General features: G+C 38.6%; 1 protein-coding gene, 1 long non-coding RNA gene and 1 pseudogene across 2 annotated transcripts in view; 1 reads left to right on the top strand and 2 right to left on the bottom strand.

The window, feature by feature from the left end:
• Nucleotides 1-24,208, bottom strand: part of LOC126076290 (uncharacterized) — a 308,689-nt pseudogene that overhangs the window by 12,336 nt on the left and 272,145 nt on the right.
• LOC126075302 (dol-P-Glc:Glc(2)Man(9)GlcNAc(2)-PP-Dol alpha-1,2-glucosyltransferase) lies at nt 672-16,491 on the bottom strand. Its single transcript, XM_049882812.1, has 3 exons — nt 16,181-16,491; nt 14,482-14,679; nt 672-12,952 (listed from the first exon to the last, which is right to left on the bottom strand). The coding sequence occupies exons 1-3, from the start codon at nt 16,361-16,363 to the stop codon at nt 11,897-11,899; spliced, it is 1,437 nt and encodes a 478-aa protein (XP_049738769.1). The 5' UTR covers nt 16,364-16,491; the 3' UTR covers nt 672-11,896.
• Nucleotides 16,856-24,208, top strand: part of LOC126075305 (uncharacterized) — a 32,240-nt gene continuing 24,887 nt past the window's right edge. The window contains exon 1 of the long non-coding RNA XR_007517154.1: nt 16,856-17,107. This is a non-coding gene — a long non-coding RNA (uncharacterized LOC126075305). The remainder of the gene's footprint in view (nt 17,108-24,208) is intronic.

Here is a 24,208-nt window from a genome sequence, read left to right as displayed (position 1 = left end):
AGTATCAATCGCTACAGCAGATAATACTTTTTAACACAATTTTGGAAAATTTAGGAAGGAAAAGGATTAGGATGACTCTCACTATAAAGCTTGTGATTTATTTCCTAAAATTGGCTTATACTTACATGGTATTTTTACTTTTCTCTAGAATGCTCACTTCACTATATACTAAAAACTTCCTTACAGCATATATTTATTAAATATTTATTACGACACACTTAGGAACTTTATGTATATACGGGAAGGGGTGAATTCTTTCTGAGAAAAGGTTAGGCCTGTGCCAGGCACTGACTAGAGTCACAACGGTGATTAAACTGCATGCCTTATTGATGCCAAAGCCACAATCAAGTATACAAATCCTAACTCCTAAAGTTCAATGTTTTTTCTACTAGCCCATAATTTGTAAGTCATACTTAAATTTCCATTAGAAAAAACTTCACATTTGAATGACATTTCTTTGCTTCATTTTTTAAAAATAATTTTTATTGTGCTTTAAGTGAAAGTTTACAAATCAAGTCAGTCTCTCACACAAAAACCCATATACACCTTGCTACACACTCCCAATTACTCTCCCCTAATGAGACAGCCCGCTCTCTCCCTCCACTCTCTCTTTTTGTGTCCATTTCGCCAGCTTCTAACCCCCTCCACCCTCTCATCTCCCCCCCCCCCAGGCAGGAGATGCCAACATAGTCTCAAGTGTCCACATGATCCAAAAAGCTCACTCCTCACCAGCATCCTTTTCAATCCATTGTCCAGTCCAATCCGTGTGTGAAGAATTGGCTTCACGAATGGTTCCTGTCCTGGGCCAAAAGAAGGTCTGGGGGCCATGACCACCAGGGTCCCTCCAGTCTCAGTCAGACCATTAAGTCTGGTCTTATGAGAATTTGGGGTCTGCATCCCACTGCTCTTCTGCTCCTTCAGGGGTTCTCTGTTGTGTTCCCTGTCAGGGCAGTCATCAGTTGTAGCTGGGCACCATCTAGTTCTTCGGGTCTCAGGATGATGTAGTCTCTGGTTTGTGTGGCCCTTTCTGTCTCTTGGGCTCATAATCGCCTTGTGTCCTTGGTGTTCTTCATTCTCCTTTGATCCAGGTGAGTTGAGACCAATTGATGCATCTTAGATGGCTGCTTGCTAGAGTTTAAGACCCCAGATGCCACTCTTCAAAGTGAGATGCAGAATGTTTTCTTAACAGATTTTACAATGCCAATTGACTTAGGTGTGCCCTGAAACCATGGTCCCCAGACCCCTGCCCCTGCTATGTTGGCCTCTGAAGCATTCAGTTTATTCAGGAAACGACTTTGCTTTTGGTTTAGTCCAATTGTGCTGACCTCCCCTGTATTGTGTGCTGTCTTTCCCTTCACCTGAAGTAGTTTTTATCTATTATCTGATTAGTGAATGCCCCTCTCCCTTCTTGTAACCACAAAAGAATGTTTTCTTCTCAGTTTAAACTATTTCTCAAGTTCTTATAATAGTGGTCGTATACAATATTTGTCCTTTTGCAACTGACTAATTTCACTCAGCATAATGCCTCCCAGATTCCTCCATGTTATGAAATGTTTCACAGATTCCTCACTGTTCTTTATTGATGCATAGTATTCCATTGTGTGAATACACCATAATTTATTTATCCACTCATCCATTGATGGGTACCTTGGTTGCTTCCATCTTTTTGCTATTGTAAACAGTGCTACAATAAACATGTATCTGTTCATGTGAAGGTTCTTATTTCTGTAGGATATATTCCAAGGAGTGGGATTGCTGGATCCTACGGTAGTTCTATTTCTAGCTTTTTAAGGAAGCACCAAATCGATTTCCAAAGTGGTTGAACCATTTTTCATTCCCACCAGCAGTGTTGAAGTGTTCCAATCTCTCCACAGCCTCTCCAACATTTATTATTTTGTGTGTTTTGGATTAATGCCAGCCTTCTTGGAGTAAGATGGAATCTCATTGTAGTTTTGATCTGCATTTCTCTAATGGCTAATGATTTTGAACATTTCCTCATGTATCTGTTAGCTACCTGAATGTCTTCTTTAGTGAAGTGTCTATTCATATCTTTTGCCCATTTTTTAATTGGGTTATTTGTCTTTTTGTAGTTGAATTTTTGCAGTATCATGCAGATTTTACAGATCAGGTGCTGATCAGAAATGTCATAGCTAAAAACTTTTTCCCAGTCTGTAGGTTGTCTTTTTACTCTTTTGGTGAAGTCTTTGGATGAGCATAGATGTTTGATTTTTAGGAGCTCCCAGTTATCTAGTTTTTCTTCTACATTCTTTATAATGTTTTGTATACTGTTTATGCCATGTATTAGGGCTCCTAACATTGTCTCTATTTTTTCTTCCATGATCTTTATTGTTTTAGATTTTATATTTAGATCTTTGATCCATTTTGAGTTATATTTTGTGCATGGAGTGAAGGAGGGTCTTGTTTCATTTTTTTGCAGACGGATATCCAGTTATGCCAGCACCATTTGATAAAAAGACTGTCTTTTCCCCATTTAACTGTTTTGGGGCCTTTGTCAAATGTCAACTGCTCATATGTGGATGGATTTATGTCTGGATTCTCAATTCTGTTCCATTGGTCCATGTATCTGTTGTTGTACCAGCACCAGGCTGATTTGACTACTGTGGCGGTATAATAGGTTCAAAAATCAGGTAAAGTAAGGCCTCCCACTTTGTTCTTCTTTTTCAGTAATGCTTTATTTATCCAGGGCCTCTTTCCCTTCCATATGAAGTTGCTGATTTGTTTCTCCATGTCATTAAAGAATGTCCTTGGGATTTTGGTCAGAATTGCGTTAAATGTATAGATCGCTTTTGGTAGAATGGACATTTTTATAATGTTAAGTTTTCTATCCACAAGCAAGGTATGTTCTTCCACTTATGTAAGTCTCTTGTTTCTTGCAGAAGTGTACTGTAGTTTTCTTTGTATAAGTCGTCTACATCTCTGGTAAGATTTATTCCTAAGTATTTTATCTTCTTGGGGGCTACTGTAATGGCATTGATTTGGTGATTTCCTCTTCAATGTTCTTTTTGTTGGTGTAGAGGAATCCAACTCATTTTTGTACGTTTATCTTGTATCCTGATACTCTGCTGAACTCTTCTTTAGTTTCAGTAGTTTCCTGGAGGATTCCTTAGGGTTTTCTGTGTATAAGATCATGTCGTCTGCAAATACAGATAGTTTGACTTCTTCCTTGCCAATCTGGATGCCCTTAATTTCTTCATCTAGCCTATTGCTCTGGCTAGGACCGCCAGCACAATATTGAATAAGAGCAGTGATAAAGGGCATCCTTGTCTGGTTCCCGATCTCAATGTGAATGTCTTCAGGCTCTCTCCATTTAGGGTGATGTTGGCTGTTGACTTTGTATAAATGCCCTTTATTACGTTGAGAAATTTTCCTTCTATTCCTATTTTGATGAGAGATTTTTTTATCATGAATGAGCGCTGAACTTTGTCAAATGCCTTTTCTGCATCGATTGATAAAATCATGTGATTCTTGTCTTTTATTTATGTGGTGGGTTACATTGTTTTTCTAATGTTGAACCATCCCTGCATACCTGGTATGAATCCCACTTGGTCATGGTGAATTATTTTTTTGATATGTTGTTGAATTCTACTGGCTAGAATTTTGTTGAGGATTTTTGCATCTACGTTCATGAGGGATATAGGTCTGTAATTTTCTTTTCTTGTGGTGTCTTTACCTGGTTTTGGTATCAGGGATATGGTGGCTTCATAGAATGAGTTTGGTAGTATTCTGTCCTTTTCTATGCTCTGCAATGCCTTTAGTAGTAGTGGTAACTCTTCTCTGAAAGTTTGGTAGAACTCTGCAGTGAAGCCGTCAAGGCCAGGGCTTTTTTTTTCTTGGGAGTTTTTTGATTACCTTTTCAATCTCTTCTTTTGTTATGGGCCTATTTAGTTGTTCTATCTCTGTTTGTGTTAGTTTAGGTAGGTAGTGTGTTTCTAGGAATTCATCCGTTTCTTCTAGGTTTTCAAATTTGAGTATAGTTTGTCATAGTAATCTGATATGATTCTTTTAATTTCAGTTGGGTCTGTCGTAATATCACCCATCTCATTACTTATTTGGGTTATTTGCTTCCTCTCCTGTTTTTCTTTTGTCAGGTTGGCCAGTGGTTTATCAATTTTGTTAAGATTTTTTAAAAAAACAGCTTTTGGTCTTGTTAATTCTTTCAATTGTTTTTCTGTTTTCTATTTCATTTAGTTCAGCTCTAATTCTTATTATTTGTTTTCTTCTGGTGCCTGTGGGTTTCTTTTGCTGCTCTCTTTCTAATTTGTTCAAGTTGTAGGGATAGTCCTTTGTTTTTGGCCCTTTCTTCTTTTTGGATGTATGCAATTATTGATATAAATTGGCCTCTGAGCACCGCTTTTGCTGTGTCCCAAAGGTTCTGATAGGAAGTGTTTTCATTCTCATTGGATTCTATGAGTTTCTTTATTCCATCCTTAATGTCTTCTATAATCCAGTCTTTTTTGAGCAGAGTATTCTTCAGTTTCCAAGTGTTTGATTTCTTTTCCCTGCTTTTCCTGTTATTGATTTCCACTTTTATGGCCTTATGATCAGAGAAGATGCTTTGTAATGTTTCAATGTTTTGGATTCTGCTAAGGCTTGCTTTATGACATAATATGTAGTCTATTTTAGAGAATGTTCCATGTGCACTAGAAAAGAAAGTATAGTTGGTTGCTGTTGGGTGGAGTGTTCTGTATTATGTCTACAACGCCAAGTTGCTTAATTTTGGCATTTAGATCTTCCGTGTCTTTATTGAGCTTCTTTCGGGATGTCCTGTCCTTCACCAAACGTGGTGTGTTGAATTCTCCTATTACTGTGGAGCTGTCTATCTCACTTTTCAATGGTGATAGAGTTTGTTTTATGTATCTTACAGCCCTGTCATTGGGTGCATAAATATTTAATACGGTTGTATCTTCTTGGTGTATTGTCCCTTTAATCACTTATCATTTAATCATTCCTTATCCTTTCTGATGGATTTTACTTTAAAGTCTATTTTGTCAGAAATTAATATTGCCACTCCTGCTCTTTTTTGATTGTTGTTTGCTTGATATTTTTTTCCAGCCTTTGAGTTTTAGTTTGTTCATGTCTCTAAGTCTAAGGTGTGTCTCTTATAGGCAGCATATAGATGGATCTTGTTTTTTAATCCATTCTGCCTCTCTTTGTCTCTTTATTGGTGCATTTAGTCCATTTACATTCAGGGTAATTATGGATAGGTATGAATTTAGTGCTATCATTTTGATGTCTTTTTTTGTATTGACAGTTTCTTTTTTCCACTTGATTTTATGTGCTGAGTAGATTTTCTTTATATATTGCTCTTTCCTCATATTTGTTGTTGTTGATCTTGTTTCTGCTGAGTCAGTATTTTTTCCTTGCATTTTATTTTGATGAGTAGGATAGTTTGTCTCCTTTGTGGTTCCCTTATTATTTACCCCTATTTTTCTAAATTTAAAACTAACTTTTGTTTCTTTGTATCACCGTATCGCTCTCTCCATATGGAAGGTATATGATTACATTTCTTAGTCCCTCTTTATTATTTTAATGTCGTCTCCTTTTATATAATAACATTGCCATTACCCTGTGTTGGGCTTTTTTTTTTTTTTATAATCTTGCTTTTTGTTTTTTTTGGATTTCCCCGTCTGGGTTGACTTCCGGTTGCTCCGCACAGTGTTCTGGTCTTGAACCTGATATTATTGATTTTCTAACCAAAGAACTCCCTTTAGTATTTCTTGTAGTTTTGGTTTGGTTTTTACGAATTCCCTAAACTTGTGTTTATCTGGAAATGTCTTAATTTCACCTTCATATTTAAGAGACAGTTTTGATGGATATGTTTCTTGGCAGGCAATTTTTTTCCTTCAATTTTTTTAAAATATGTCATCCCACTGCCTTCTTGACTGCATGGTTTCTGCCAAGTAGTCCGAGCTTATTCTTATTGACTCTCCTTTGTAGGTGACTTTTCTTTTACCTCTCGTTGCTCTTATAATTGTCTCCTTATCTTTGGTTTTGGCAAGCTTGGTTATAATATGTCTTAGTGACTTTAAGATCTACCTTATGTGGAGTTCAATGAGCATCTTGGATGGATATCTCCTCATCTTTCACAATATCAGGGAAGTTTTCTGCCAACAAATCTTCAACAAGTTTCTCTGTATTTTCTGTTTTCCCTCCCTGTTCTGGTACTCCAAACACTTATAGGTTATTTCTCTTGATAGACTCCCACATGATTCTTAAGGTTTCTTCATTTTTTTGAATTCTTTTATCTGATTTTTCTTCAAATATATTAGTGCCAAGTGATTTACCTTTGAGTTCAGAAATTCTAGCTTCTAAATGCTCAATTCTGCTCTTTCTATTGAGCTAATTCTGTAATTTTATTGTTAATCTTCTGAATTTCTGATTGCTGTCTATGGATTTTTCCAGCTTATTAAACTTTTCACTATGTTCCTGAATAATCTAATTTCTTCAGTTGCTTTATCTGTGTGTTTCTTGGGTTGTTCTGCGTATTGCCTCATTTCCTTCCTGTATATTAAACTTTTGTATTCTGGCTCTGGTAATCCCAGGAATGCACCTTCATCTAGAAGATCCCTGGATTCTTTGTTTTGAGAGCCTGTTGAGGCGATTGTGGTCTGTTTACGTGACTTGATATTGACTGTTGTCTCCAAGCCATCTATAAGTTATTGTATTATTTATGCTTTCTTACTGTCAGAGCAACGTGCTTTGTTTTGTTTTGGTATACCCGTATAGGTTGCTTGAGTGAGCTAGCTTGGTTATTTTTGCCTTTGGAGCTCTGGTGTCCTGTCCCCAGCTGGCTAGAACTGTTACCAGGTATATCGGTCTATGAGTCCATTCAGTTTTCTTGTATGAATTCAGCTCAGGTTTCCAGGTAGCTGATATCAAGTATGTGGTACAGACTCTGTCCTACAGTCTTAGAGGGGCAGGGGTGATTGGCGTATATACCGGCATCTGATTGCAGCACGGGGTCACGCTCTGAACAAGGCAGGGGGCTGAGAACCAACCCCCAAGTGTCTCTGAGGAAAATGCGTCCCCGTTTCCTGGAACGTGCTGGTGGGTGGGTTCTGCAGATGGACCATGGGCACCCAAAGTTTTTGGTTGTAAGAACTGGGAGGTACCTGTTATCTTTGGTCCCCTGTTGCGGGCTGCTGGGTGACCTGAGTGGAGCTACCAGTCCTTAGGTCCCTATTGCGGGAAGGTGAGGACCTTGTTTAACAGGCAAACCAATGTCAAACATCAAACACCCACCTCTCCACTGCGCAGCTGAAATGGTTGGAGTTTGCCAACAAGAGCCTATTCTCCCGAAACAGGCCCACACAGGTCCATGCAGGAGCGAAAGGTGCTCAAGGTCCACGGATGGTGTATGCCTGGACAAGAGCCGCTTCTGTCCTAAGCTCCCCTGGTTAACAGAGCTAGCAAATTATCTTTTCCCCCCAGGTGCACATTTTTTCCTTCCCCAAGGTCGGGAGGATGGCTCTAGGTGCTCACCAGAGTCTATCTCAGGCCCAGGGATTCAGCCACTGTAGCCGGCTCGGGGGTGGGGGGGGCGGTAAAATATACGCAAGTACTTAGCTTTTGCCAGGAGTACCGTTCTCCTCAGGTTCTGGAGGTGTGAGTGGGCTGCGTGGCTGCTTCTCCCTGAGGAAACTGTGGCTAAACGCTAGTACCACCCACCGCCGCCACTGCCACAGCTCCAGGAATGGTGCCTGACAGCTCCCCGTGATTCAGGTCTGGTAACTCCTCTCCACTTCTGAACAGCCTCTTCCTCCCCCTGACCCTCAGTTCATTGTCTAAGCTTGCCTTTGATGCTCAGGGCTCCCAGCTTGTCACAAATATACTCATTTCACTTGTTTTTTCGGGTCTTTGTTGTAAAGAGGGCTTGACGGAAGTGTCTGTCTGTTCCGCCATCTTGGCTCCACCTCTCTGTTTCATTTTTAATGAAATTATAATTGCTTCAAAGATAGTACACGCTTCTATAGACTAACAGACATGACTTTATTCCTTCGTATTAATATATATTTTACTTAAAAGTGAGTCCAAAATAACAGTCCACTATTGAGGGTGTGTAAATAAAAACTGAGGATCTCCCCTCTTCAGACAATTATAAAGAAAATGTCAAGCCAAGGGGTAGTTAAGTATGTATTAGAAACACTGTTAAGTCTTTACATTAAGCTATTTCTATTTCTTTATGACAGATGAAGTGCATTCTAGAAATAACTTTAAAAAGAGAAAAAAAAGGCCAAGTGGCTAAAATAAGTTCTTTTGTCAAAATGGCATGGTATGTTTAAACTCAGGAACACTGCTATAAATGATCTCTGGGTATCCACTAAGAGAAAATGAATAATATGTGCCAAAACACTGGAACCTTACTAATGTTACATAAATATTCTATATCTGTGGAATTTCACATAGGGTACAGTCAGTTCAAAAAGATTTATTACTGGATCTAAAATAAATTATGGACTAAATCTTTTTATAATACTCTTTAAAATAATCCTGACATACTTCAGTACCAATAACTGCAAAACTCCACAGGCATTCAACCATGTCAATACTTTTTTAAAAAATAATCAGCTTTTAATCAAATTTATTCAATGTCTTTTTAAAAATTCATGTCAAAAATATCCATATGGCAACTTGTGACAAATGATCAAAACACAAACCTAACTTAGGATGTTTCTAAAAGCAAAGCTCTGAAGAGCAAGGGATGACTGGCCCTCCCAGTCTTCTCAAGTGGAATGACTACACTACGATGAGTTTGGTACAGGATCTTGAACAACTAAAGGCAAAATGATCTGGTATGCTAAGATATCTCAGTTAGTTTATTTTTACATAATCATTTCATTTATTACATATCTTGGAAAAAATCACTGGCAAATGGCTATCTTCTAAATGCCTAAGAAAATGTAACTGAAACATTTATCTTAAAAGTACTGATAAACATTCCTATTTTAAAATAAGAATTAGTGGAAAAAAAAAAAAGCACCTTTTAATTCATGGCATTCTTTTCTAAAATGCCAAATATTGTATCTTATGTACCTCATGGAAAACATGCAAGATTAATATACCTTCCTCCAAATTCAGATTTGCTCCAAAACATCTCTTAAAATAGGAGACTTAACACCTAAAAATGAATTGAACAGTGATCTCCTGAAAAAAAGCAGTCTTCTTCAATGTATGAGGTAGAATGGTTTCCTCATTTTTGCCACAGTAGATCAGAATAAAAAAGTTTTTTTCTCTCAGAAACATTTCTAAACACACACACACACAAACCAAACCCGCAGCTATTTATCGAGTCAACTCCGACTCATAGCGACACTACAGGACCAAGTAAAAATGCCCCATACGGTTTCTAAGGAGCATCTGGTAGATTCAAACTGCCAACCTTTTGGTTAGCAGCCATAGCTCATAACCACTATGCCACCAGGGTTTAATAATATCAGACAAGAGAGCTCTTCTTCCTAAATTACACTATTTTTTTTTTTTTTTCAATTTTGACTTCCTGGGGCAAGATCTCCATTATGATAAATTCACAGTAAAAGCATAATGAATTGAGAACACTTTCTTGACCAATTAAAAAAAAAAAAAAAAACTCTGGGTAAAATACACATATATTCTACAATCATTGTTACAACTAATGAATCAAATAACTACTCTATTTCCTAAGTGTTGAACAGAGAACAACAAAAACTACTCTGTATTCGTTACCCCTAACAATTTCCTATGTGCAAACGCAGAATGCTTTTCAAATCCACTTACTCTTTAAAGCCCAGAGAAAACATCACCCAACAGTGAGGATAAAGTAACTTCTTCACAATTAGAGCCAACTCTAATAAAAGTTTAGAAATGTATAAGTAAATTAAAAATGAATTACATCCACAGTTTTGAGTTTACACGTCAAAGTTAACATGTTCAAATAATACTTTCCTGTATTGGAACAACAACCCCGTTTATGGACTCAAAATAATAAACACAGGATCCCAAAACCAACACAAAGAATCCTACCCAAGAAGTTGTTCCCTAATCTATAAAATGTTACTAGATTAGATGATGTCTAAACTTCCTTCCAATTTTTTTTTTTAATAATAGAACCAAAACCAGTTACTTTGAGGTTTACAATTTATATGATCTAAGAAGTCATTTTTTAAACCTCTCAGTAAAGATACAGTTTTACCTGAAAGATCTCAGCAAAGAAATTACCTCCTACAAATCTTACAAGGTTTATCCTAAACTTGCCTTTGGTAACTGTAGTGGGTTGAATAGTGTCTCACGAAAAGATACGTCTACCTGTGAATGTGGCTTTAAGGGTGTTTGCAGATATAATTAAGAATCTCAAGATGAGATCATACTGGATTAGGATGGGCCCTATATCTAATGACACTATCCTTATAAGAGATAGAAAAGATAGACACAGAAACCCAGAAAGGCCATGTGAAAACAGAGGCAGAGATAGCAGTGATATGTCTACAAGCCAAGGAAAGCAATGGCTTGCCAACAGCCACCAGAAGCTAGGAGAGAGAGGCATAGAATGGATTTCTTCCTCAGAGCCTCCAGAAGGAACCAACCCTTGCTTTTGGACTTCTATCCTCCGGTACTATGACAAAGTAAATTTGTTGTTTTAAGATACCACATTTGTCCCAATTTGTTTCAACAGCCCTAGGAAACCTATATAGTAATGTATTTCAGCATCAGCAACATAGTTTAGCCTAACAATTGTGAGGATGGCGCAGAACCGGGCAGTGTTTCGTTCTGTTGTACATAGGATTGGTATGAGTTGGAACCGACTCAAGGGCACCTAATGACAACAACATAATTTATCTTATGATATACCTTATGATATATTTCATACTAAAAATTAGTGAAAGAGCTTCACCATGTCCAGATTCCAAACAATTACCAACAACTCAATTCCCACATAAACATATATGAGCCTCTAATTTATAACATTTACTATCTATGCGAGTCTATTCTGCCTTATGATTAACACTCTAAATATTTAGAAAAATGCAGAACTGAAATTCCTAAAAAAGTCCAGACTTACCAGACTGATACAGACTAGAGGAATCTCCAAGACTATCACCTAAGATACCCTTTGAATTCCGAGCTGAAGCCACTCCCAAAGGTCATCTTTCATCCAAATAGACTGGCTTATAAAATAAACAATATAACCCATAAGTACTGTGCCCCCTTACATTATCAGCTGTAAAAGACCAAACGGTTGATACTTAACCTAAAGCAAAGATGAGAAGGTAAGGAGGGGCATGGAAGCTAAATTAATGAAAACAGAACAAACAGAATTGAAATAATGAGAATGCTGACACGTTGTAAAAAATATAATCAACGTCAGGGAATAATCTGTGTAAAAATTGTTAAATGGGAATCCAATTTGCTATGGAAGTTTCACCTAGAACAGGATATTTAAAAAAAAAAAAAAACTACATGTATTTATTGAAATGTTAATCAATATTTCAATCAGGAATATTACCTGATTATTTGTAAATATTTTTTAAATAATTTGTCACCTATTGCTGTCTGGACAGAATAAGTTCCAGTACTAAGAAGCATGCTCAGTTTCCTTAAACTTGTATATATAAAAAGTTTCCAAGTTTTTTAGCGGCCAGCAGTAGCAGAAAGATATAATTGTAACAATTTTATTTTCCCATCATTATTCAGGTTTTTTGAGCACATCTTAAAATTTTTCCAGTTCTTTCACTTAACTTCCTTGGATTTGTTACATATGCTTAACACACAGGTAAAAAATCTGATCTGAGGCTCACTATTGTGCCCTAAAGAAATTCCATAATTCCTACCTGTTCAGTTGTTCATTGTGGAAATAATCCAAATATTAAGTCTGTTTTTAGAGTTCAAAATATCCCTGATATTACCACATAAATCTCTGAATGTCTTGACTATTTGGCCACTGAAAAGTCTTGTTCAGGAAGATATAAAAAGTTAGGAAATTAACCACTGCATAGCATCCCAGTTCATAAACAAGTTTGGATGTGGGTGGCAGAGGTATGTTAAGTCTATAAATAACATAAGGTAAAATAAAGTAACGAAATTCCAGCAATTTCTGAGGAACTGTAACCATAAACAAGCATATGAAAAACATTAAATTCCAGAAAATTGATTTTGATTTCAATGACTCAGCTATACTCCAACCAGCAAATATATAGACCGGAACTAACAAGTATTTCACAATTTCGTATCTCTGAAAAACCCTTTTCCACACATAGAATGTATAATGTCTATTGTCTGCTAGTAAGTATTTATGAGCATAAGTGAATTTCCAAACTAAAAATAAGGAGACTAAGGTAATCGCTAAAAACTGAATTCTACGTTTCCACACTACGGAAAGAAAAGTCTTAATTTTGCTAAGAGAGAGTAAGTGAGGAAAAGAAAAAAAGAGGGTAAAAGAGAAAAAGTAGAATAGCTGAGGAAAATGGAGACAGGCTTCATGACTACTCCGATCACCAATAACAATTCCACCATTAACTACTACAAAAGCACAAAACACAAAAACTAGGAAAATATAGGGCCAAGTTAAAAGTATAAGCATACCCAAGTTCTTAAAGGACATGGAATAAGCAAAAAGAAACTGAAGAATTTTCCTAAATTCTGAAAAGGGTCCTTTGATAGAGGGAAGCCTCTCTTCCTTCTTCTTTTGTAACTCAGTTTTCCAAGCTTCAGTTAATTTTTGTGCAATGACATTTCCTGCACAGAAGACAGCCCAGATGATATTTGTTTGACGAAACATGAAGCCACAAAATCCAAGCAAGGCTGAAGTTTTATGATTCCCATAAAGACACATCAAATAGGCAAAAAGAGTAAAAAACATAGATCCTGCTTCTGTATAGTAAAGGAAATTAAAAAAATAGAGTGTGGGAAATACTGCTAGTGTTAATGTTGACAAAATTCTCTGGATACTTGAGGCAGCCTAGGAGGCAGAAAAAAAACACAGTTAAAATTACATTCATGATAAAGAAAATATGTTATTTCTGCTTTACAAATGAAGAGATTAAAAAAACAAAAGACTACTTGAATCATATTTAAATAAAACTTTAATATTAATCTTATCCTGGCTTTGCGAAAACAGCAATATACATTTATAACAGCACTTCCTGGTAGCTTTTTAGTTACATCTATCAGTTTGGAAGCCACTACAACAATACATGTGTGTGCCAAAGCATTTCTGGCCTAAAACATAGTGAATCACTAAACAAATAGTTAAGGAATCACTGTGTGCAAGGCACTGAACAAAGTTCTGGGGCGGATATGAGGATGAACAGGACACGGTGCAGGTGGTTCCCATTCTGTAAGCTTAAGTCTCAGCACTTTGAATAAGCATTCACTCAACCATTACCATCAATTTCATTTAGGGCTATCCCTTCCAAACTTTTCTACTGGAGAGAATATAAATATGCACATAGCATTTATACTTACATGCCCAATGATCTGCTTATTTCATGATGAAATTACAGGGATTTTCCTGAAAATAATGAGTTCACTCTAAAGTTAAATAACTTCTTTAGCCTTTCTGACAGACTATTTCAGAATTTGAAAGTGTTGTTATCTCCTTGTTGTCATTATTAAGCCTTGAGTTGCATCCTCTACTTAATCTAAAGCACCATATCAGAATATGCCATTCCCTTGATTAAAATTAGTGGCTCCCCATCACTTATAAGATCCAAAGTCCTCTCCAGACATATAAGGATATTCATGATTTTGCCCCTCCCTACTTCTCCAGCCTCACATCTCTGAACTTCACAAATCCTACAATTCTAATCAATAATTCCCTGCATTTTGTTGCTCAACATCTTTGTATCTTTTTATGTTGTTTCTCCTGCCGGGATTCCCTTTCTGCTCTATAGCCCTATCCATTCATTAAGATTCAACTCAAGTACCATCTTCTCTGTGAAGCTTCACCCAATACCACTCACTCCCCTCCCGTGCAATCAGCTGAAGATATGAGCTCCACAAGGAAAACATTGTGCCTCATTTATCTCTCTAGTCCCTGTGCCTAGCACATAATTAGCTGCATAAACATATACTAAACTTGTTTGATTCACTAACAAATACTTCTTCAGATTTTACAAATAAATAAAAAAACCAAACCCGTTGCCATCGAGTCAATTCCGACTCATAGCGACCCAACAGAACAGAGTAGAACTTCCCCATAGGATTTGCAAGGAGCGGATGGTGGATTTGAACGGCTGACCTTTGGTTAGCAGCCAAGCTCTTAACCACTGCCCCACCAGGGTTCCTACAAATAAATAAGAGTTCTTAAAGTATATAAATACAAATTTCTTCTAAAACAGAGGGCGGCGAGAACTTGCTTTATCATTATAAAATATATACAATTACTAAGTATTAAAGACTTTTTTCACTAAATCTCATAAAACCAATTCATCTTAATTGTGGACTCAACTGTACATAAACTTGCAGCACATTATTTTGAAAACATACCTTGTTTCTAGGTTGTACCTTTCGGAAAAGCAAATAGAGTAAATAGAAGTTGCCAACACTGAAGAGGAGATTAACAAATCTGAGCATTCCAATGGAGCAGACTACATGTTCAGACCATCCAAAGATCCAATGGGCAGGTTTGACCACTCCAACTGACACCAGGTATAAGCCAGGCAGTGTAGTAATCATGGGATCCCACTTAAAAATGAAAGGATGGCGGTGAAATAAAAGCAAGAGAAAATAACTACAGGACTACAAACACAAATATGTCAAGCTCAAATTGTCATTAACAACAATCAGGCATTTTAAGAAGTTACTCTATGACACAGACAAGTCCTTGGAAGATCAGACACCTCCTCTAAGGAAAAGTCCTGCTTGGTTTTTGCCCCTACACTTAGTTTGTGATTCTTAAGGTATCAGCAACCAGTGGGAAACGGTAACTTAAAATCAGTTTGCATCATCCAAGACTTACTCTGTGGAGAGTCTGTATTTTAATAATTACAAGTAAATGCTGCAGTTTTAAAAAACATGGATACATTGGTTAGAACACTGATGAGGCTTCTAGATAAAGATGTTATCAACCACAGGTTCCATTAATAACAGCAAACACATACTGAGCCAGGAACTGTGCAAAACGCTCCGTATTTAATCTTGCACCAACCCATGTAGACTAGTACTGTCATTATACAAACGAATAACCTGAAACTCAGAAAATTTTCAAGATCTCATAACTAGTAAATAAGAGGGTCAAGATTTAAAATCACATCTTTCTCTTGACTACCTGTTGTGGTCAAAGGGGATTCCGACTCATAGCAAACCTGACTACAGACTTCCTATTACTAACCACTACCATGTGTTGCCTTACTAGAAGAGGAGGGAAAATATACCTACTTTATTTTTATGGCTATAGTTCCTAACCTAGTTGGCCCACAAGCAGTGTGTAACTGTGTAGTAAAGCATATGTTTAAAACGATGCCACTTCATTGGTTGACAGTTTATCCAGTTAACAGCAAGTTTCTAAAAACAACTAGGAATGTAATTAGCAACCTGTCATCTCTTGGTGGCTGAAGATCCCCTACCGTGCCTCACCCAAACCCAAGAACACACAATAAGGTGCTAGACAGATGAACTACAGGGAGATTTTCTGATATTTCCTAAACCAAAAAAACCAAACCCGTTGCCGTCGAGTCAATTCCAACTCATACCAACCCTATAGAACTGCCCCATAGAGATATTTCCTAGGAGCAGCCTAATGCCTCCAACTCTGGCAATAAAACGCCAAAAAAAAAAAAAGACATTGCAGTAGATTCCGACTCATTGCGACCCTATAGGACAGAGTAGAACTGCCCCACAGAGTTTCCACCGAGCGCCTGGTGGATTCCAACCGCCGACCTTTTGGTTAGCAGCCATACCACTAAGCCAGCAGGGTTTGATATCCTGTTATCAAGAAGAGGCACAGAGACTCAGTGCCCCATTAGTTACTCTCCTCGATCATTCCTTCCCAGGAGGCAGATCTGTTCATTCATTCAACAAACATTCCCTATATCTCAGAGGCGGGAACAAAAGATTATCCCCACCCTTCATGTTTCCAGACTGGGAGGTGGGGCGGGACCAGTTAAGGATAAGGATGGATGACAACGCTGGGTACAGATCTGCCTCGCTGACCTGCCGTGGGGTGGGGACAGGTTGGTGATCCCACCTGTGAGAGGGAGAAGCGGCCCTCACAGTAGCGCTGCGCCTGTGGCAGGTGGAAGATCTCATCCATGTACGGCTCTCGCAGAGCGCGGCTGAAGGCGGAGAAGAGGAGGCAAGATAATAAAAAGGTACAACTTAGGGCAGCCGAAAAGTAGTAACCCTCCAGCTGCGCCATTCCTGCTGCCATGGCTACGGCCCATAAACCAACTCGTGGAAAATCTGCGCCGGGTTCCCGGGCTTGGAAACTCGAGTTTGAAACTCCGGATCGAAATAAGCGCGTCAGGAGGGACCGGACAAACCGGACTAAGAACAGCCGGAAGGCAAAGAATGCTGGGAGAGGGCGGACCCTGAGCTTCCGGAGAAATAGGATCGTTGTTTCCGGAGTGACGAGTTTAGGTAACTGACCGGGCTGCTGCGCCGTCAATCACGTTGCCCCGGGCGCACACAGTGGTTAGTGCCTCAGGGAGAGGCGGGTCTCTTGCTCGAGCGTTGCGCTGCCGGAAGCATTGAAATGAAAGCAGATTCTTAAGCCGCAGGACAGTCTGCTTTTTTCCTGTTCATTCCCACGCCTTACCAGAAGGTGGCGGTATTGCCCCACTTTTGCAATCAAACTCCACATTTGTTTGCAGTTTTTTTTCCCGCCAGTTATTTCTCTTTTCTCCCAAGTGATCTGAATTACTAATCCTCTAAATTCCAGGACATTTGATTTCCTCAACTTTGGGGACTAGAAGTAAAGAAATTAATTTTCAGATTAAGACATGAAGGACTGGAGATATCTACTGCTGAATGAACTTCATCGGGTGGAGGATTTTTTAGGTTAAAAGCGACTCCTTCAAAATGTCAATACTCTCGAAGACGATTTAATTGAATTGGCATTCACAGTCACTCCGACAGCCAGATGACAGTACTCTATGGTTGTTGGAGAAAGCAGGTATTTTAGAATTTGAGATGTTTTAAGGGGGGGGGGGAGTGTGTTCTGTGCCTGTAACCTTTGGTTGTTCTCTCTCTATTGGAGTATATTTTCAGAGCCAGCCTTCCAGTATAATTGACTGGGTCCATGTTCTAGCTTTCCTGCTAAGTCATAAGCATAAGCATCTTAATGAATTACACTGTGTATCACCTGTGTTTGCAGTCCCCGAGGTGGATTTCATATAGTAGGGACTTAAATTTGTAGATTTTTATAGGCTGTGCAGATTTTACACAGTTCCTGTAATGGGGGAGGAGGACAGGCAGGATGTGAGAGAATGTATTTGAAAATACTGAAGATAAGTTATGTCTTGTATGGAATTGCTGGGCTATGGAGACCACAGTCTCGGGGAACATCTAGCTCAATTGGCATAACATAGCTTTTAAAGAAAATGTTCTATATTCTACTTTGGTGAGCAACGTCTGGGGTCTTCGAAGCCTGTGAGCGGCCATCTAGGATACTCCACTGGCCTCACTCCTTTGGAAGCAAGGAAGAATGAAGAAAACTAAACAAACGAGGGAAAGATTAGTCCAAAGGATTAATGGCCCATATCTACAATGGCCGCCACCAGACTGAGTCCAGTATAACTAGATGGTGCGTGGCTACCACCACCGACTGCTCTGACAGAGATCAGGATAGAGGGTCCTGGACAGAGCTGGAGAAAAATGTAGAACAAAATTCCAACTCAAAAAGAAAGACCAGGCTTGCTGGCCTGACAGAGACTGGAGAAACCCCAAGAGTATGGCCCCTGGACACACTTTCAGTTCAGTAATGAAGTCATTCCTGAGGTTCACCCTTCAGCTAAAGATTGAACTGGCCCATAAAGCAAAAGGAGACTAAAGGGGCACACCAGCCCAGTGGCAAGGACTAGAAGGCAGGAGGGAACAGGAAAGCTGGTAATAGGGAACCCAAGATTGAGAAGGGAGAGTGTTGATAAGTCATTGTTAGCAATGTCATAAAACAATACATGTACTAACCATTTAATGAGAAACTAGTTTGTTTTGTAAACCTTCACCTAAAGTACTATTTAAAAAAAATTATGCTTGTAATTTTGACTAGAGCATAGTTGGCAATGTTCTCCGGAAAATGATCTCTCAGGTAACCTCAGTTGAGTTAGCTTTGGCTTGAATAACATCAGAAAGATTTCAGGATTTGTTCATGGTCACAAACCTCAGGGTTCTCAGTTCAGCTCTTCATCTGGAAGAGGAATTACTTCAGCTAATTCATTCTCTACTAATTTTGGCAAATTTCTCTAAGTTTATTGCCTCCCTATTCAGTCTCTGCATTTCATCATTGATAAAACGAGTATGGAATGAAGCTGGGGTGGGGATGGGAACATATTTAAACCACTGCAATAAAATAATATCAGGATCCCACTCTGATGTGATGATCAACTTCATTTTTTCCATAATCTCCCACTTTATATGGCCTTGGTGATACAAACAATGCCAGAGGTCAGAGCATGATAGAATTTTGAAAGACCGATGACTTATTCATTGAGAATACCTTTTTTTAAACAACGTAAACAGCGACTGTAAGTGTTTACCTCACCAGGCGGTAAAACACAGGAATCAAATTGACCACATCTGTGGAAGAAGCTAATGGAGAAGCTCAATATCAGAACAAGGTTAGGGGCCAACTGCAGAACAGACCATCAATTGCTTATGTATAAGTTCACGCTGAATCTTAAGAAAATTAAAACAAGTCCCTGAGAGCTAAAGTATGAACCTGAGTATATCCCACCTGAATTTAGAGGCCATCTTAAGGGTGGATTTGACGCATTGAACACAAATGACCGAACACCAGATGAGTTATGGGATGACATCAAGGACAACATACATGAAGAATCCAAAAGGTCATTAAAAAGGCAAAAAAGAAAGAAAAGACCGATGTCAGAAGAGACTGAAATTTGCTCTTGAATGTAGAGTAGTTAAAGCTAATGGAAGAAATGAAAAAAAAAAAAAGAAAAGAAACCAAACCAAACCCAGTGCCGTTGAGTCGATTCTGACTCATAGCGACCCTATAGGACAGAGTAGAACTGCCCCATAGAGTTTCCAAGGAGCACCTGGCAGATTAGAACTGCCGACCCTTTGGTTGGCAGCTGTAGCACTTAACCACTATGCCACCAGGGTTTCCAAAACCCACTGCCGTCGAGTCGATTCTGAAGGTAAAAAAAAAAAAAAGGTTTCCAAGGGCAGATCCCGAAGACAAAGTAAAGTATTATAATGAAATGTGCAAAGACCTAGAGATAGAGAACCAAAAAGGAAGAACACCCTACACATTTATCAAACTGAAAGAACTGAAGAAAAAAGTTCAAGCTTCAAGTTGGGATTTTTAAGGATTCTGTGGTCAAAATATTGAATGATGCAGGAAGCATCAAAAGAAGATGGAAGGAATACACAGAGTCTCTGTACCAAAAAGAATTGGTCGATGTTCAACCATTTCAGGAAGTAGCATATGATCAAGAACCAATGGTACCGAAGGAAGAAGTTCAAGCTGCACTGAAGACATTGGGAAAAAAACAAGGCTCCAGGAATTGACAGAATACCAGTTGAGATGTTTCAATAAACAGATGGGATGCACCACTGAAAGTGCTTAGTCATCTATACCAAGAAATTTGGAAGACAGCTACCTGGCCAAATGACTGGAAGAAATCCATGTTTGTGCCCATTCCAAAGAAAGGTGACCTAACAGGATGCACAAATTATCAAACAATATTATTAATATCACATGCAAGTAAAATTTTACTGAAGATCATTCAAAAATGATTTCAAAAGTACGTTGACAGGAAATTGCCAGAAATTCAAGCTGGATTCAGAAGAGGCTGTAGAACAAGTAATATCATTGTTAATGTCAGATGGATCTTGGCTGAAAGTAGAGAATACCAGAAAGATGTTTGTCTGTGTTTTATTGACTATACAAACACATTCAACTGTGTGGATCAAAACAAATTATGGATAACATTGCAAAGAATGAGAACCTCGCAACACCTAATTGTGCTCACGAGGACCCTGACATAGACCAAGAGGCAGTTGCTCAAATAGATCGAGGGGATACTGTGTGGTTTAAAATCAGGGAAGGTGTGTGTCAGGGTTGTATCCTTTCACTGTATTTACTCAATCTGTATGCTAAGCAAATAATCCAAGAAACTAGGCTATATGAAGAAGAACTCGGTATCAGATTTGGAGGAAGCCTCATTAATAGCCTGCCATATGCAGATGACACAGTCTTGCTTGCTGAAAGTGAATAGGACTTCAAGTACTTACTGATGAATATCAAAGACTACAGCCTTCAGTATGGATTATACCTCAACATAAAGAACACAGTCCTTGCAACTGGACCAATAAGCAACATCACGATAAATGGAGAAAAGATTGAGGTTGTCAAGGATTTCATTTTACTTGGATCCACAATCAACATCCATGGAAGCAGTTAAGAAATCAAATGACTTATTGCACTGGGCAAACCTGCTACAAAAGACCACATTGAAATGTTAAAAAGCAAAGATGTCACTTTGAGGACTAAGGTACACCTGACTCAAGCCATGATATTTTCAATCACCTCATATGCATGCAAAAACTAGACAATGAGTGAGGAAGACCAAAGAGAACTGATTCATATAAATTATGGTGTTGGCGAAGAATATTGAATATACCTCAGATTGCAAGAAAAACAAACAAATTTGTCTTGGAAGAAGTACAACCAGAATGTTCCAAGGAGCATGAGGATGGCGAGCCTTTGTCTCATATACTTTGGACATGTTATCCGGAGGAATCAGTCCCTAGAGAAGGACATCATGCTTGGTAAGTTAGAGGGTCAGCGAAAAAGAGGAAGACCCTCAACAAGATGGATTGAGACAGTGGGTGCAAGAATGGGCTCAAACGTAACAATGATTGTGAGGATGGCCCAGGACCGAGCAGTATTTCATTCTGTTTTACTCAGGGTAACTATGAGTCAGATCTGACATGAAGGCACCTAACAACAACTTCCACTTTATTATTGAGTTAACACTGTATTTATCTATTTGAGACCATCTCCAGAGAGAAGGCTGCAAGAGGTTGCTATGATATAGGAGGAATTGGCCTTCCTTGAATTGATGCCATGACATACCCAATTGTGGAGATACAAACCTCTGATATACACACCCTGCAGCCTACTGGCCTTCCTGAGATGTAGTGGACAGTTTTTGAATGTCATAAAACATGGCCAGATATTTATGGTATACAGTTCTCCCTATAACCTAACCAAGAGCTTACATTTTATCTGTCTATATCTATATGTATGTGTGTGTGTGTGTGGTTGTGTGCTGTCAAGTCGATTCCCACTCATGTTGTTGTTGTTATTTAAATATACATACAATATTTACTTAGTAAGAACAGAAAAAAAAGAACACAGATAACCTGATTTTTCATTAACAAAATTTACACATCGAAACCTTCATTTAGATTTCATTTTTGTCAGGCAAAGCAAAGACATTGTAGGGATAGCTCCTGCTCTTGTGTGTCCCTGTTCTGCTTTTGGGCTCCCTTTTGTTCTTGCTTTGTTTTGTACTGCTTTCTTGGATGAGAGAAGAAGTATATTAAAGTATTTAAATTCATTTAATGAAATAAAATTAAATACTACACCATTTATTACTTAGTTTCAAAATGTGAGTTCCTGTCATTTCCAGGTTTCAGATGACTAACACATCTGTGCCACAATATTTGAGATAGGTCTGTACTAGAAGTGTTTTATATTGTTTTGAATTTCTGCTAGAGGGTGCTTGACAACTTTAGCAGAATAAGGACTGATTTGTTACCTTTCTTAAATTGATTCCAATAATGTTTTTGTCCTGCGGAATAGTGGTTAAGAGTTTGGCAGCTTGATTGAAAAGGTAATCAAAAAACTTCCAACAAAAAAAAGCCCTGGCCCCCATGGCTTCATTGCAGAGTTTTACCAAACTTTCAGAGAAGAGTTAACACCACTACTACTAAAGGTATTTCAGAGCATAGGAGTGGACGGAATACTCCCAAACTCATTCTATGAAGCCAGCACATCCTTGATACCAAAACCAGGTAAAGACACCACACACACACACAAAAAAATTACAGACCTATATCCGTCATCCCTCAAGTGCCTGTCAGTTTGTCCTACTGTGGGGGCTTGTGTGTTTCTGTGATGCTGGAAGCTATGCCACTGGTATTCAGATACCAGCAGGGTTACCCATGGAGGACAGGTTTCAGCTGAGCTTCCAGACTAAGACAGACTAGGAAGAAGGAACCAGCAGTCCACTTCTGAAAAGCATTAGCCAGTGAAAACCTTATGAATAGCAGTGGAACATTGTCTGATATAGTGCTGGAAGATGAGCCCCCCAGGTTGGAAGGCACTCAAAAGATGACTGGGGAAGAGCTACCTCCTCAAAGTAGAGTCGACCTTAATGATGTGGATGGAGAAAAGCTTTCGGGACCTTCATCTGCTGATGTCGCACGACTCAAAATGAGAAGAAACAGCTGCAAACATTCGTTAATAATCAGAACCTGGAATGTACAAGGTATGAGTATAGGAAAATTGGAAATCGTCAAAAATGACATGGAATGCATAAACATTGATATCCTAGGCATTAGTGAGCTGAAATGGACTGGTATTGGCCATTTTGTATTGGACAATCACATAGTCTACTATGCTGGGAATGACAACTCGAAGAGGAACAATGTTGCACTCATCATCAAAAAGAACATTTCAAGATCTATCCTGAAGTACAGCGCTGTCAGTGTTAGGATAATACCCATACACCTACAAGGAAGACCAGTTAATACGACTGTTATTCAAATTTACACACCAACCACTAGGGCCAAAGATGAAGAAATAGAAGACTTTTATCAGCTGCTACAGTCTGAAATTGATCGAACATGCAATTAAGATGCATTGATAATTACTGGCGATTGGAATGCGAAAGTTGGAAACAAAGAAGAAGGATCAGTAGTTGAAAAATATGCCCTTGGTGATAGAAACAATGCCAGAGATTGAATGATAGAATTTTGCAAGACCAATGACTTCTTCATTGCAAATACCTTCTTTCACCAACATAAATGGTGACAATATATACATGGACCGTGCCAGAAATCAAACTGACTACATCTGTGGAAAGAGACGATGGAAAAGCTCAATATCATCAGTCAGAACAAGGCCAGGGGCCAACTGTGGAACAGACCATCAATTGCTCATATGCAAGTTCAAGCTGAAACTGAAGAAAATCAGAGCAAGTCCACGAGAGACAAAATATGACCTTAAGTATATCCCACCTGAATTTAGAGACCATTTGAAGAATAGATTTGAGGCATTGAACACTAGTGACCGAAGACCAGAGGAGTTGTGGAATGACAACAAGGACATCATCCATGAAGAAGGCCAGAGGTCACTGAAAAGACAGAAAAGAAAGAAAAGACCAAGATGGATGTCAGAGGAGGCTCTCAAACTTGCTTTTGAGCGCTGAGCAGCTAAAGCAAAAGGAAGAATTGATGAAGTAAAAGAACTGAACAGAAGATTTCAAAGGGCCTCTCGAGAAGACAAAGTAAAGTATTACGAGGACATGTGCAAAGAGCTGGAGATGGAAAACCAAAAGGGAAGAACACGCTCGGTGTTTCTCAATCTGAAAGAACTGAAGGAAAAATTCAAGCCTCGAGTTGCAATAGTGAAGGATTCCATGCGGAAAATATTAAATGATGCAGGAAGCATCAAAAGAAGATGGAAGGAATACACAGAGTCATTATACCAAAAAGAATTAGTCGATATTCAACCATTTCAAGAGGTGGCATATGATCAGGAACCAATGGTACTAAAGGAAGAAGTCCAAGCTGCTCTGAAGGCATTGGCGAAAAACAAGGCTCCAGGAGTTGATGGAATATCAATTGAGATGTTTCAACAAACAGATGCAGCGCTGGAGGTGCTCATTCGTCTATGCCAAAAAGTATGGAAGACAGCTTCCTGGCCAACTGACTGGAAGAGATCCATATTTATGCCTATTCCCAAGAAAGGTGATCCAACCAAATGTGGAAATTATAGAACAATATCATTAATATCACGCAG

Source organism: Elephas maximus, chromosome 4, assembly GCF_024166365.1.
Source record: "Elephas maximus indicus isolate mEleMax1 chromosome 4, mEleMax1 primary haplotype, whole genome shotgun sequence".
Lineage (NCBI taxonomy): Eukaryota > Metazoa > Chordata > Mammalia > Proboscidea > Elephantidae > Elephas > Elephas maximus.
Note: the sequence above shows the minus strand (reverse complement) of the source record. Positions and strands in the feature narration are given on the sequence as shown.

Coding starts and splice junctions, on each gene's coding strand:
- LOC126075302 (XM_049882812.1), bottom strand. CDS start 16,363: ATGGCAGCAGGAATGGCGCAGCTGGAGGGTTACTACTTTTCGGCTGCC. Junction 14,680..16,180: donor GCCGCTTCTCCCTCTCACAG/GTGGGATCACCA, acceptor TTCATTTTTAAG/TGGGATCCCATGATTACTAC. Junction 12,953..14,481: donor AGGTACAACCTAGAAACAAG/GTATGTTTTCAA, acceptor TCTGCCTCCTAG/GCTGCCTCAAGTATCCAGAG.